General features: G+C 46.0%; 1 protein-coding gene across 1 annotated transcript in view; it reads left to right on the forward strand.

Moving 5' to 3' along the window:
- fam222ba (family with sequence similarity 222 member Ba) overlaps positions 1-11,651 on the forward strand; it is a 36,706-nt gene extending 25,055 nt beyond the window's left edge. Inside the window, exons 2-3 of the mRNA XM_079356478.1 lie at positions 1,060-1,187; positions 7,498-11,651. Of these exons, the coding sequence (XP_079212604.1) occupies positions 1,106-1,187; positions 7,498-9,185 (1,770 nt within the window). The 5' untranslated portion in view covers positions 1,060-1,105 and the 3' untranslated portion in view covers positions 9,186-11,651. The remainder of the gene's footprint in view (positions 1-1,059; positions 1,188-7,497) is intronic.
- Positions 11,652-12,231: the final 580 nt, after the last annotated feature.

Genomic DNA, 12,231 nt, shown 5'->3' on the forward strand with positions numbered 1-12,231 from the left:
TGTCATCCTGACCTTTTTGAGCTCCTGCTTTTTAAAGCAAGTTCAGCCCCCCCGCCACCACCTTAAACCCACCTCCCGTCTCTCTCTCTCTTTCCACCTTTCTCTCCCGCTTTGTCACTCTTTCCTCTACTTGTCTCTTCTCCCTGCAGGGGGGGAAGACACTTTTAAGCCTTCACCCTGCGGCAGACAGGCACGCCAAGGTTGTTTTGTGGGTAATTGCCTCTCTCATAGACGCTGTTTGTCTGCACACACTCGCCGCCCTCTTCTGATTCCACGCCACAAAAAAAAAAAGGGTGGGGGGGGCACGGACTCTGTAGACTTAATTTGCTCTCTGACTGTTCTTCAATGCTGATTAAGCAAGCATCTGTGGTGTTTTGACTACAGCGGCAAGCCGAGCGAAGCGTGGCTAACGTTTTCTCCCCCTCTCTTTCCCGTCAGGTTATCGCACAGAGTGGCAGGCTTTTCTTATTCACTTCTTCTCCCCACATCCTGAGCTGGCTCCATTGTTTAACGTCCCTAAAATAAAGGCCTCTCTGAGGTGTAGAGCACTGCAGTATCGATCACCGACTCACTAACTTGTGTCAGCGCGCGGCCTCTCGAGTATGTTCCCTTTCCCAGTGTACAGGAGTCATTAATTTCCTCCAGCGTGGTCGGGCGGAGGCGGAGGGGTGAAGCGCAGGTAGCAGGGTCCACGTAGCCGACTAACACGCAGGGCGAGGAGAGACCGAGTCGATTTAAAGCAGCCAGTCCCTCAGGCCCCGTCTGCCCGTTTTACTTCAGCTGTTTGATGTTTAATTGAAGTTGTTATTGGCATCAAATGTCACCTTACCTGATGCTCCAGGTGTGAATCGGTTTCTAATTGAAAGGTAACTATGTCTCCCTCAGCCCTGTGCCTCGGGGGAGCAGCCGCAGAGTTCTATTAGTCTGGAACCAGCCTCTGTATCACCACGCACCATGTGCTGCCTGCCAGTTATGTCTCTGACTGCTGACCTCCTCTCTCTCTCTCTCTCTCTCTCTCTCTCTCTCTCTCTCTCTCTCTCTCTCTCTCTCTCTCCGCAGTGTGAGGAGAAGTGTGTGTCCCATGTTGCATTAGTGTCTGTGTGAAATGCTGGCCTGTCTGCCAGGGCCAGGTGACCTCCCCCTCCAGCTTCTCCCCCACACGCAGATGAACACTGGACTTCAGAAATGTAAGTAGGGATCTCTGGACACACACACACACACACACACACACACACACGCACACACTTTTAACCACCACCACCGTCCCACACAGCAAACCAAGCTGTTACAATCCTGCTGCCCGCCCCTCGTTAGATGCCCATGCCAACCCTGGCCTGGTTCTCTGGCAGCTATGTGTTAAAACCCCACACACACACACTCACGCACACGCACACGCACACACACACACACAGAATATTTTAGTGCTTCAGGACTACAGATCTGTCTTCAAGGGAAATTAGGATGAACTGCGCCATTAATTTGCTGATGAACAGTGAACTCGCCCCCTCCCTTCCTCCCTAAAGATCTGTCAGCCAGACGAGTGTGGAGCCGTCCGTGTGCTCCAACACTCTGTCGCCACATTCACGTGTTAGATTCTTCAGTTACTTCACCGTCAGATTGCAGTCCAGTAGGTTTCTTAGCCCTGGTGATCTCGTAACATCCGTAAATTTTAAGATGCAATCTGCTGCCGAGTTTAACGGCAGACTCGTTCCGGGCTGGCTCAATTAATTCAATGTGTTTGAATTTCACAAGTGCTGACAAACTTGGACTCTGCTGTGTGTGAGGGTCAGCAGCACAAGTGGAGCGTCGGAGTCAGCAGAGTGCAGCGATAGCTGAGGCTAACTGGATGTGATCAGGGAGAGAAGGAGCAGAGAATACAGGAGATGATGGTTTCTATAGAGATGAGCTTTTAACCACACTCTGCAGCATTTATAGACCGAGCTCGTCTGCCACGTCTGTCCCGAGATTGTCCCTTACAGCACAGCTACAAATCAGGTCCATCATTCACACAAGTTGCAATGTGACTGAAAAGGATTGTCGGGAGAGTAGCTACTTTTTGGATGCACAATGTATCTGTTCACTATTCAGGAGACATCCGTGACCTTTCTTGTTCTGGAGGAGGAGGAGGAGAGGATGTGGGTACATGAAATCCTCAGGGCACGACACGCTTTAGGGGAGTTTCGGCTCATCCAGGAGCTGCAGCTCTGTAACGAGCGCTCCCACGTGGGAGAGTTTCACCAAGACTTGGAGAGAATCAGGACAAACGGACAGCCGATTTGTCTGAGGTGGGTCTTGTTTGTTGAGATCTGATCTCACCTTTGACACGACGAGGTGTCGTCAACAGGGCGCTCAGCCCAAGTTGAAATGAACAAGACGTTGTACTGCGCTCATCTCAGTGCAGCTCAGCTCTGGTGGCAGCACATTGACAATGAATGGGTGGGAAAGCAGGGCCTGTAACATCCTATCTGAAAGCTCCTTCTGTGACGCATCAGTGTTTGAAACCTCTTAAATCCTTTTCAGTTTGAGTTAAAATGATCCAATTCAAGGTCGTGTTTGAGTTCTGCAGGTAACGTCGACCTCTTTCTGATCCTCGGATCAGAAAAAAATGAGTGTTCATGGTAACTTAAGCTTCCTGTTTCAGGGATTTATTTTTCAAAGTGCTCAAACAGTGATGCAGAATGTCACAGTTTAATCAAGTGTAAATGATTCTTAATGTCCTGAGAGATGCATTCAAATGTACTCTGTCTTTGAAATGATTAGTGTTGCCTGCACACAGTCAGACGTGCACTCAGACTTTGCTCTCTGCTGGTTTATCTTCTTCCAAAAAAGATGTTTAGACACGCTAAAGATTCAAAGATTTCCAGACATCGATCATAATTGATCTTTATTTGTTCAGAAAACGTCTCTGCCTCTTTTTTTCCTTCTTCCTGTTTCTCTTGGAGTAAAAACTCAGCCCCAACTTGACCCATTTCTGCAGCAGTGTTTCCCCCTCCTTGTTGTGAAATGCTCCAGCTCATCAAAACTGTAATTTCAGCATCACAGTAATCAGCCAACCCCCGGGAGATCGGCGAGCGTGAGGGAGTCTGCTAAGTGCCAGCGTCTGCTGCCTCACTCAGACAGACTTGTGACATGGTGCATCCATCCGTCACTCCGTCTCTCTGCTCGTCCTTTATGTGACAAACAGAGACACAGCAGAGCAGGAGGCACAACTGGAGTTCAATTTGTTTTTCCGCCCAACACTGTAATCCATTTTGGTGATTGAGCGTGCTCCTCACAGCGCGGCCGGTCTTAATGCTGTCATTTCAATCTATTTTTTTCCCCTCTCGTAATGCTTCTTTTCTTCCTTTTCATCTGCTCTTCAAAGTATCATTAACGTGCTGTTACATCAAAAGCAGTGGAGCGGTTTTTCATTGGGACTGAATCATTTTTATCAATATGCCGCGAGGAAAAAGAAAAGTGAAAAAGAAAAGTGCACAGTCTCAGGTGGGTTTGCTGCCTCCTCCCCAGCCCCAGCAGATGTCTGTTGGAAAGCCAGATCTACCTGCATCAGTTCATTATTGTAAGGCCGACACGGGCACATCTTGATATTATTTCGTACGGCTGCAACTTCTCCGTTCGTCCCTCTTCACCCGGCTCTGCCTCTCTCTGAATAAAACTCAAAAAACCCCTCATGTGCAAGAAAGGAACATTTTATTAGCCATTATTCGTCATGTGCATGTTGACCTTGTGCAGCGAGCTGTTGATAAAAGTGCCTGTGTGACACTTTGAAAGTGGCTCGCATGGATTTGATTGAGTGCTGACTGTTTTTTCTTTCTGCAAAATGATTTGAAACATAATCAAACTGTTTATTGCAAATAAGTGAAAAGAGACTAAAAGCTGCTGCGGTGTCCTTCTTTTACATCACTGAGGACGAATATCTACGATGAGCCTGAAGGGACAAACTAGCATTAGATTAATCAGGATTCATTTGTTGATTCTGACATTCCCAGTGTCCAGATATGTTTTCTTTGCTCCGTCTCGCCCAGCCCTACCCTCATCCTAAAGTAACGCAGTGCTGTGTCTGCAGGGCCCCATCGTTTACCCTCATGGACGATCTTTTGACAGCTTAACTTCATGAGAGATGAGTCTGGCTGCTTGAAGGTGAAATTCATAGACTAGTTGTCACTTGAAATCTTTTTTCAATACGCTGACAAGTTCCCACTGAAAGGAAAAAGGCTCAGATGGAGAGTTTACATAATTAGCTCCAATTTGTGTTCCCATTTTCCTACCCTTGAGCACCATCCCTACAGCTGCTCGGTGCACTCCAATGCTGCGTCTTGCGTTACAGATTATTGTCTTTGACACGTTCCCCTCTCTCTGTTTTCACTCGGAGCTTCAGATCACCAGGCTGGCCGCGCTCTGCCTCCTCGCCTGTGGGCGAAATCTGTGCACGGGAGCGTAATTTAAACTTACGAGCTCGCAGGTTGCTGTCAGAGGCGAGGTCGGAGCAGCTGCTCTATTTATCATCTGGGAGTAACAGATGATGGCTGTGAAATATAAAGACTGTCGGAGGAGTAGCTCAGGTACGCTGGGAGATAGTGGGTCACAAAGAATAAAGGCTCGTATTCCAGACAGGATGTCTCAAGTACCACAAAATGGCCCGTGGTTCTCAGTACTTTCAGGCAGAACAAACAGTGAGTACTGCTGGGCCACTCGGCTGATTTTCACATCTAAGTCCCGACTGAGATCAAAGGAAACCATCTCTCCTTATAATATTTTTCACTTCCCCAAAGGTCTATCAGCATGGGAGGCTCTGCTGGAATATCTGTAAAAATGTAAGGAGGTGGCATCATGTGGGAAACCACATTCACATGTCTAATTTGACGCCAAAGCTTCCGACTTAATTTTCCGCTCTTGTGTGAAAAGTGCAATTTGCAGCAGCGTGAGCCCCTGTCCCCTGCTGCTTAAACCTTGTTCAATAAAAACAGTAGTTTGAATAAAAGAAAGCCTAATTAGTGCCTGCTGACTGTGCACTTGTGCTGCAACTTGCTAGCTAGCTAGCAGCAAGGGTAATTAACGCATGGCCAGACTGGCCTCTCTCCCCTGCTCCCTCCCTGTAAACGTGCTTAGCGGGAGATCTGAGGGATGATATGCTCGCAGCCGCCTACAAACTTCACTCATATCCTCATTAACCCTCCCTTGATGCTTTCAGATCCACAACTAATCCAAGTTTTAGGTTAGGGTTGCAATGCTAATAAGCTACACTTGCTTACTAAAACACACGATCAACAGCTGCCTGAGCCTTTAAACAGATGTGAACAGCCAGAGGTTGATGTTTCCGCTGTTGGGGGAACTGCTGTAAACAGTAATTTACTGATTTCATGACATATTTTACAGCCCCTCTGTTCAACTCTTCTTCCTGAGTTTCTTTATTTAATAGAGACAATGCAAGGCAATGCAAACAGAGTCACATTTACAACATTTGAGCACATAAAACCCTGTAACACGATATGATGATATTTTAAAATACATGCAAAAATGCATGTAAAACAATATGATTGTATGTGTCTCTAGTCTGTCTACAAACCCCCCAATGATGCTGGGCCTTGGGAGGAGGGTGTCTGATGCTGTTATCATGTTATTTTGTCCTTTTAGTCACCCCACTGCCATCGATGTGGTATCTAATGTCGACCTCCATTTTCTTATTTTCTTTTAAAATAAAAGCAGGTTTGTGTTTAATCAGGAAGTAAAGTACCCTTAGCTTGAGACTGAAAATAGAAGCACAACAAAAACCTTTTTTTTAAGAGAAAATGGTATTGAAGTTTAAATGTGATTCAAAATTCGATAAATTGGTAGTAACTAATGAATTTAAGAGTTTCTTCGTTTGACAGAAATAATAAAAGCATTAATGAGTTTATGATGTGTGGTCGACCTTTAAGTCACTGCACCTAAGGTCATTTGTCATTACCTTTGTGACAGTCGAGTCGAGCCTTAGCATTTCTGTCAGTCTGTAAAGTCTTCATTTATATGTGGTTGCTTACTCTGGCATCTATTCAGCAACAGACATCAGGCCCCAGTGACGGCGGGTGTTGAGCTCCGGCTCCTTGGCCGGGACCCCTGCATTAATGAGGCTGCCATCAGCAGGCTGAACACTTAGTCAAAGCGGCCCCCTGTGTGCCGCCCCATTCTGGCCCCGCACATCGCTGCCCATTGTTTCCTGCTCACAAATAAAGTGTGAATTAATTAGCCAGTTGGCACAACCCTTGGCGCTGCCGTGTCAGCTCGCAGTTCAGCTCCGTGCCTCATCCCTCAGGCCCAGTTTGTCTGCTGTGAGACTGAGCATAATGGTCACGTCCACATGAAACCACAGACCCCTGCCAACAATTCAGACATTTCAAATTACTGCTCACTTAACACCACAGAGAAGCAGCCTGTGTGCTGTAATAACATCTATTTCACCTGAAATGACAAGTCCCTGTCTTTTTCAAATTGAAAGGAGGCGTAAATGAAATAACCAGTGACCAGACTTGTGATCTGTCCCAAAGATCAAATCCTGTCAGGTCCGTCAGTTTATGTATTTTGGTGTAAGTAGGTCAGACTGGTTGAGCTGTGGTGATCGTGACAGTAAGACAGATAAAAGAGGAGAGAGAAGAGCCTTTCATTCTCTAAAACCATTAACACTGACTTTAATTGTGTTAGTGTAGAAAGAGGAAGTGAGTGTTAAAATGAAACACATTCACATCCCCCTCGGGCAAATTATTACAAGACACTGACATATACGCAACACCTGCATAATCCTGCCACACATTATATACAGGCTCATAAATGAAACAGCCCGTCTTGCTCACACATGCACAAACATAATCATGTTCATGTTGTCAGTTCGACATTGTTAAATTTAGCCACAGTGCTTAGCAGGTGTAACAAATGTCTGTGAGCCGAGGCCTGGGAGGTGTTCCTGCAGATCAGAGACGCTGCTGCTGTGTCTGATTACTTGTCTGCTGTCATGGAGCTCTGCTCTCTGTGTCTATCTCTTTCTTTCCTTCCCCCTAAAGCAGCCACAGGGGACCATCCATGCCTAGCTCCCTCTTTGTTTAGTTTGTGATTCAGTTGCAAGAAGACGACCCCCCCCCCCCCCATATGCATACTTTTGCGCCAATGATGTGTCAATTAAGGCCACTTAAAGCTCCTGACCTCAAAGTTGCAGACTGAACCACAGAATTGGATTTAAGACTAGGAATGTGTTGACGGCAAGAATTCAGTTGAGAATGGGATTAGAAATCTTCTCTGTGTCCTTATGAGTGTTTGGGGGGAAGTCAGCGAGGTAAGGAATACAAGTCGCTGTCTAAATCATAAGAAGCTTCTTTCTTTCAACCGATTTGTTGTGCTTTTTACACCTCTACCTGGTCTTAGTGTTTGGTTGTGACCTTTCTCTCTAATCTCTTTATCCCACTCGTTATGTCTTTTGTTACCTTTTTTCCCCATCTAACCTCCAACCTGTCTTGTTTTCCATCCCAGGGGACACTACACAAAGGATGAGATCCGCTCCGTTTCCAACCCCTGCAGAATTGGATGCATATGCTAAGAAGGTTGCCAACAACCCCCTCACCATCAAGATCTTCCCCAACAGCGTCAAGGTCCCCCAAAGGAACCACGTGCGGCGCACTGTCAACGGGTTGGATACAACAGGCCAGCGCTACAGCCCCTACCCGTCTTCTCAGGCCAGTGCCAAGACAGGCCTCCTTGCTATCATCAGGGTGCCCTCAGTCAAAGGCATCCTTAAAGATTTTGACGGCAGCCGGGCTCGCTTGCACCCTGAAGTCATTATGAACCCTCCCAACGGACCCTACCAAGTGGCTTCGACCAGCACTTTAAACCACCACCCACCTCTGCAGAATTTTCCCCGGATGCAGCAGAACTTACCCCTTCCCCAACATGAACAGCCTCCGACTCTACAGATGCCCCTTCCTCATCAGGGTCACACCCAGAGCCTCAGACACCCTCCTCCCATGGCCCAGCATCCTCAGGGTCCACCAAGACTCCAGACTCTGTCTCAGCATCCAGCTCTTGTCCACCCACAGGGGCCCCCTACGATCATGCTTCAGCAGCAGCACCTCCAACAGCAACCGCCCCCTGGCCTGCAAGGGGGCAGGAAGCTGCCAGATGGTGATGCACCACCTAACGTTACTGTCTCTACCTCAACCATTCCACTCTCCATGGCTGCAGGGCTGCACCAGGGCCGACAGGCCGATCTGAGCACAATTGTGCATCAGATCAACCAGTTCTGCCAAGCCCGAGCCCAAGGTGCAGGAGCCACTTCCATGTGCGAGGGCCAGATTGCTAATCCCAGCCCTATCAGTCGTAATCTGCTTATCAGCGCCTGCTCCAGGGTGTCAATGCATAGCAACCCTGCCACCCCTGGCTTCCCCCAGTCTAACTGCATTCTTGGCCCTCAAGAGAAACCCCCTACCCAACCCAGTGTGGCTTCCATGAACCACTTGCCTTCAAACCATGCTGATCCCAAGCAGCAGCACCACCTCCAGCACCTGCACCAACAACCGAATCAGCTGCAACAACAGCTACAACATAACGCCCAGCTGCAGAATATGCGCTCTTGGAGTCAGCACCAGTTGTCTCATGTACCCCACATCCAGAATGGTGGTTCCCACCTCTGCCAGCAGCCCTCCAGGGACCCCGCCTTCAACTTTAAGAGCATGGGCTACCCTACAGAGGTGTGTGTGGGTCAGCCTTACACACTGAAACCCCCTGTCGACAGGCCAACCCCCTCACCCCCAGTCATCCACAATGGTATGCCTGGCCCCATGGCCCACTATACAAATGGTCACTACTTCCAGTCCCATATTTGGAATAGCAGCATCCTCCCCACACCTAACAGTGACAGCTCTGGCTCTCAGGACATAGCAATGCCATTCCACAACTCGGGCCCGGGGGGCTGCACCGCACTGGACTGTGGTCCCTCTGGGGCTCCACATTACAGGCTCGGAACGAGTTCCTCCACCTCCTCCTCTGTCCAGACAAATTTGATGCAAACAACAGATTACTTGGGTGGAGACTTCCAGACGCCCTACTTCCGTGATCAGAATCTAGGGTTAATGGGCAAGATGCACAGGCCTCCTCTGAGCAGGGTAGGTCCAGAAGTTGGGGATGGCAGAACGGCTCTCCTCCAGCACCCAGGGTACAGATAAGCTATGGCCTTGTCTTCACAAAAGTTCTCAAACCCTTTTGTTTAGTCTTAAAAAAGGAAACATGTTAATAAAACTGAATTGATACATTAAATGACTGCTTATGTTAAAGATGGTAAATTAATATATTCAATGAAGACAAACAGTAGGTTTTTTTCTGTTCCTTTTTTTAGGAAGAATCTTGCAAGTGATCAATTGCTGCATTAATTTTTTCGATTGAGTGCTTTTACCTTTCACTTAAGGAAACTCATGTGCGTGTGTATACACGTCTGTACTGTGTGTGTCATTCCCACCTCCTTCCTCTATTTGTGTGCCTGGATCTCAACTGATCCTGTGTTTTTTCTTCTTCACAATTCCGTTTTCTTATGCATGTAAGAAAGAAGAAAAACAGATACACCCCTCCCTGAAAAAAACACGACATCTACACTGGATGCTTTCAGTTTTGAAAAATCTGGACTTTGAGTAGCTTCGGTAGACCAGATGCTGATTTTCCTTTTGGTGTGAGGCTCATATCTTATTGTAACTGCAATATGAAACAATCACGTGATGGCAGAAGAGAGCATAAGGATCGTGTTAGAGTGCACACTTACCTAAAGACCCTGGAGACGTCAAAGGAAAAGCTTGCGATAGGCTCATGTATACACAGGTTTTATTCTTTTGAAATGTAATTATTTATTTGTTTTAAAGGACTCTTCATGTTTGATTCCTCTTCGTAAGTTAAGGATGCATGTAATCAGGTTGTTTGTACATAGTAGAGGCTCAGCAGCGAGCAAAGAGGCAGCGCTCTGTCCTGAATCTGCTGCGATTAATTCAGGTGTTCTTCAAGAAAAATAGTTAAAGGTTTGGCATTGAGATTGTGAAATGTGTATCGCTGACAAAGCGATACAGAGAGAGAGAGACAACTGTCGTACCTTGAAGATGGCCAAAGTCAGGCCAACAGAGACGCACTGTTCTGAAGATGTGCCATTTTGTGTTTGTTTCCATTTCGGATCGTTTTTGTAACCATGCAAAATGTACTACTTGAATGTTGAGAGGATTTGTTTTGCAGGAACGGACTGGTTTGTAATGAGGATTTAAAAAAAGATCATAGTGTTATTCTTGTCATGTAGAGATGAACTACGAGCCTCAGCAGAGGTTTAATTCTGACCAAGGGAAATTAAAGGCAGGGTTGGTCCTTTCCTCCAGATACTGTACACTTTTTAAGATTTTGGTTAAAATTGTCTTTAGGTCCTGACAGAAACTGATAACTCATGAGCTCTGAAAAATGAATGAAGAAAATTGTTCATCAAAAGCAGTTGAAAAACTTCGACCTATGTCTGCCATGAGGCACCAATCTGGTGAACCAATCACGGCACCCTGTCCCTATGCTCGTTCTTCACCTCTTGCGTGCTCTAGCCCACACTCAAAGCGTGTCACCAATGACAGAGTTTATACTGTGAGTTTATTTACCGCTGAATGAGACATGAGAGGACGTTTCTACACATTGCAAGCGACGAGCTGATGTCTACTCTTCTGGAGTTATGGCACTCATGCATGTAAGTGAGGGGCTTGGCATTTGAGGGAGCACAGAGGGGAAGGGGGTGGGTTTAGACGGAGCGCTAAGGGAATGCTAGTTTTAAAATCATGCTAGTGTTCGAAAATTACCAACCCTGCCTTTAATGTGAAATAAGTTGTGGGTAGTTTCCACTGACTCGGCTGTGAAGACCAAATTGATCACTTGCAAGAAACTTGGAGGTAAACACGATGGACTTTAAAGTTCAAAGTGAAACAGCAAATGCATTGTTTATTTTATTGTACACTGGCTTACCTACTAGACTACTGTAACTTTGAAAGTTTATTGATTGTGTGTGAATGTTGCCCGCTGACGTGGGTAGGTCTAAGGGTGAGCGTGTGTGATGGTCAGAATGTGCGTGTGTGTGTATAGAAAACAATGACGCCCACGTTTTGTTCACCTAATTCCCTAACAGCCCTTAAAAAGCCTTAAGTGTTTGGTCCTTGGACTTCCCTTGAAAATGAGCATGGTTTTAATAAAAACCCCAAATAATAAGGAGAAAGAAGGATACACAGAAACAGCAATTCTTTTCTTTTTCTTCTGCTCTTTTTAGTGGACGTTTGTTTTGAATAGAGCAATTCCTTAGAGATTCTTTATCATGGAGCAGGAAGACAAGACAGAGGAGTCATATTTTGTAATTATATATTTTAGCAACGTGTAGTTACTGAGCTGTAACTTTTTTTCCCCGAGTTTCGAAGCTTCAGTTTGCAATTGTGATTATTTATGATACTTGATTTGCTTGTTATTTAAATTTTCCTTGTTTCTTGTTCGGTTGCTGTGAAATGGAAAAAAAGGTCCACAAGTCATTCTTTTTTGTGTCATTCTGTACGACCGATAAAGAGGCAAGAAGCGTGAGAGTTGTGCTACTCTTTTTGTAATATTGTAATAATAAAATAAAGTTCTAATTTATGCTTTGACCCGAGTCTGGATGCTCATTTGGATGCTGGCGCCCGACAACAGGTCCACACTTTTCTCCTGCCGCCGTCATTCTGCATGAATTCATTTTTACATGTTCAGCCTGACAAGTAGCTTCACGAGTCATGAACCATATTTAGACAGACTGGTAACAGTTGGAACATTTTGCATTCCCCTCAGTGATTTATTCTGAAACATTAAACATTGTAACTCAGTAATTTTAAAAGAATTCATACAAAACTTTAGGAAAATGTGATGATGAATAAATGCTTTCAAACATGGCTTTTCCTGTTAGTTCAGCAACATTGAGGGTTTTCAGACCTACAGAAAACTTTGGAAAAACTCCAGAAGTTTCTGTGAACACAAACAGCTGAATGTTTCTCTCAGACTTCACCTGGAGTTTCTCCTCCAGCCTTCTCGTATTTATTCCGCAGAGTCAGAGTGAGCTGATGTGAGAACGCAGCAGGATATAATCAGGAGATTTCACCTCGAGTGAGTGGGAGGGGGTGGTGATGTTTATTCCCTGTGATTATCGGTGCACGAACATCTGCACGCCACTGCTACGATCTCTGTAATGAACCT

Source organism: Symphodus melops (genome assembly GCF_947650265.1).
Source record: "Symphodus melops genome assembly, chromosome: 11".
NCBI classification, from domain to species: domain Eukaryota; kingdom Metazoa; phylum Chordata; class Actinopteri; order Labriformes; family Labridae; genus Symphodus; species Symphodus melops.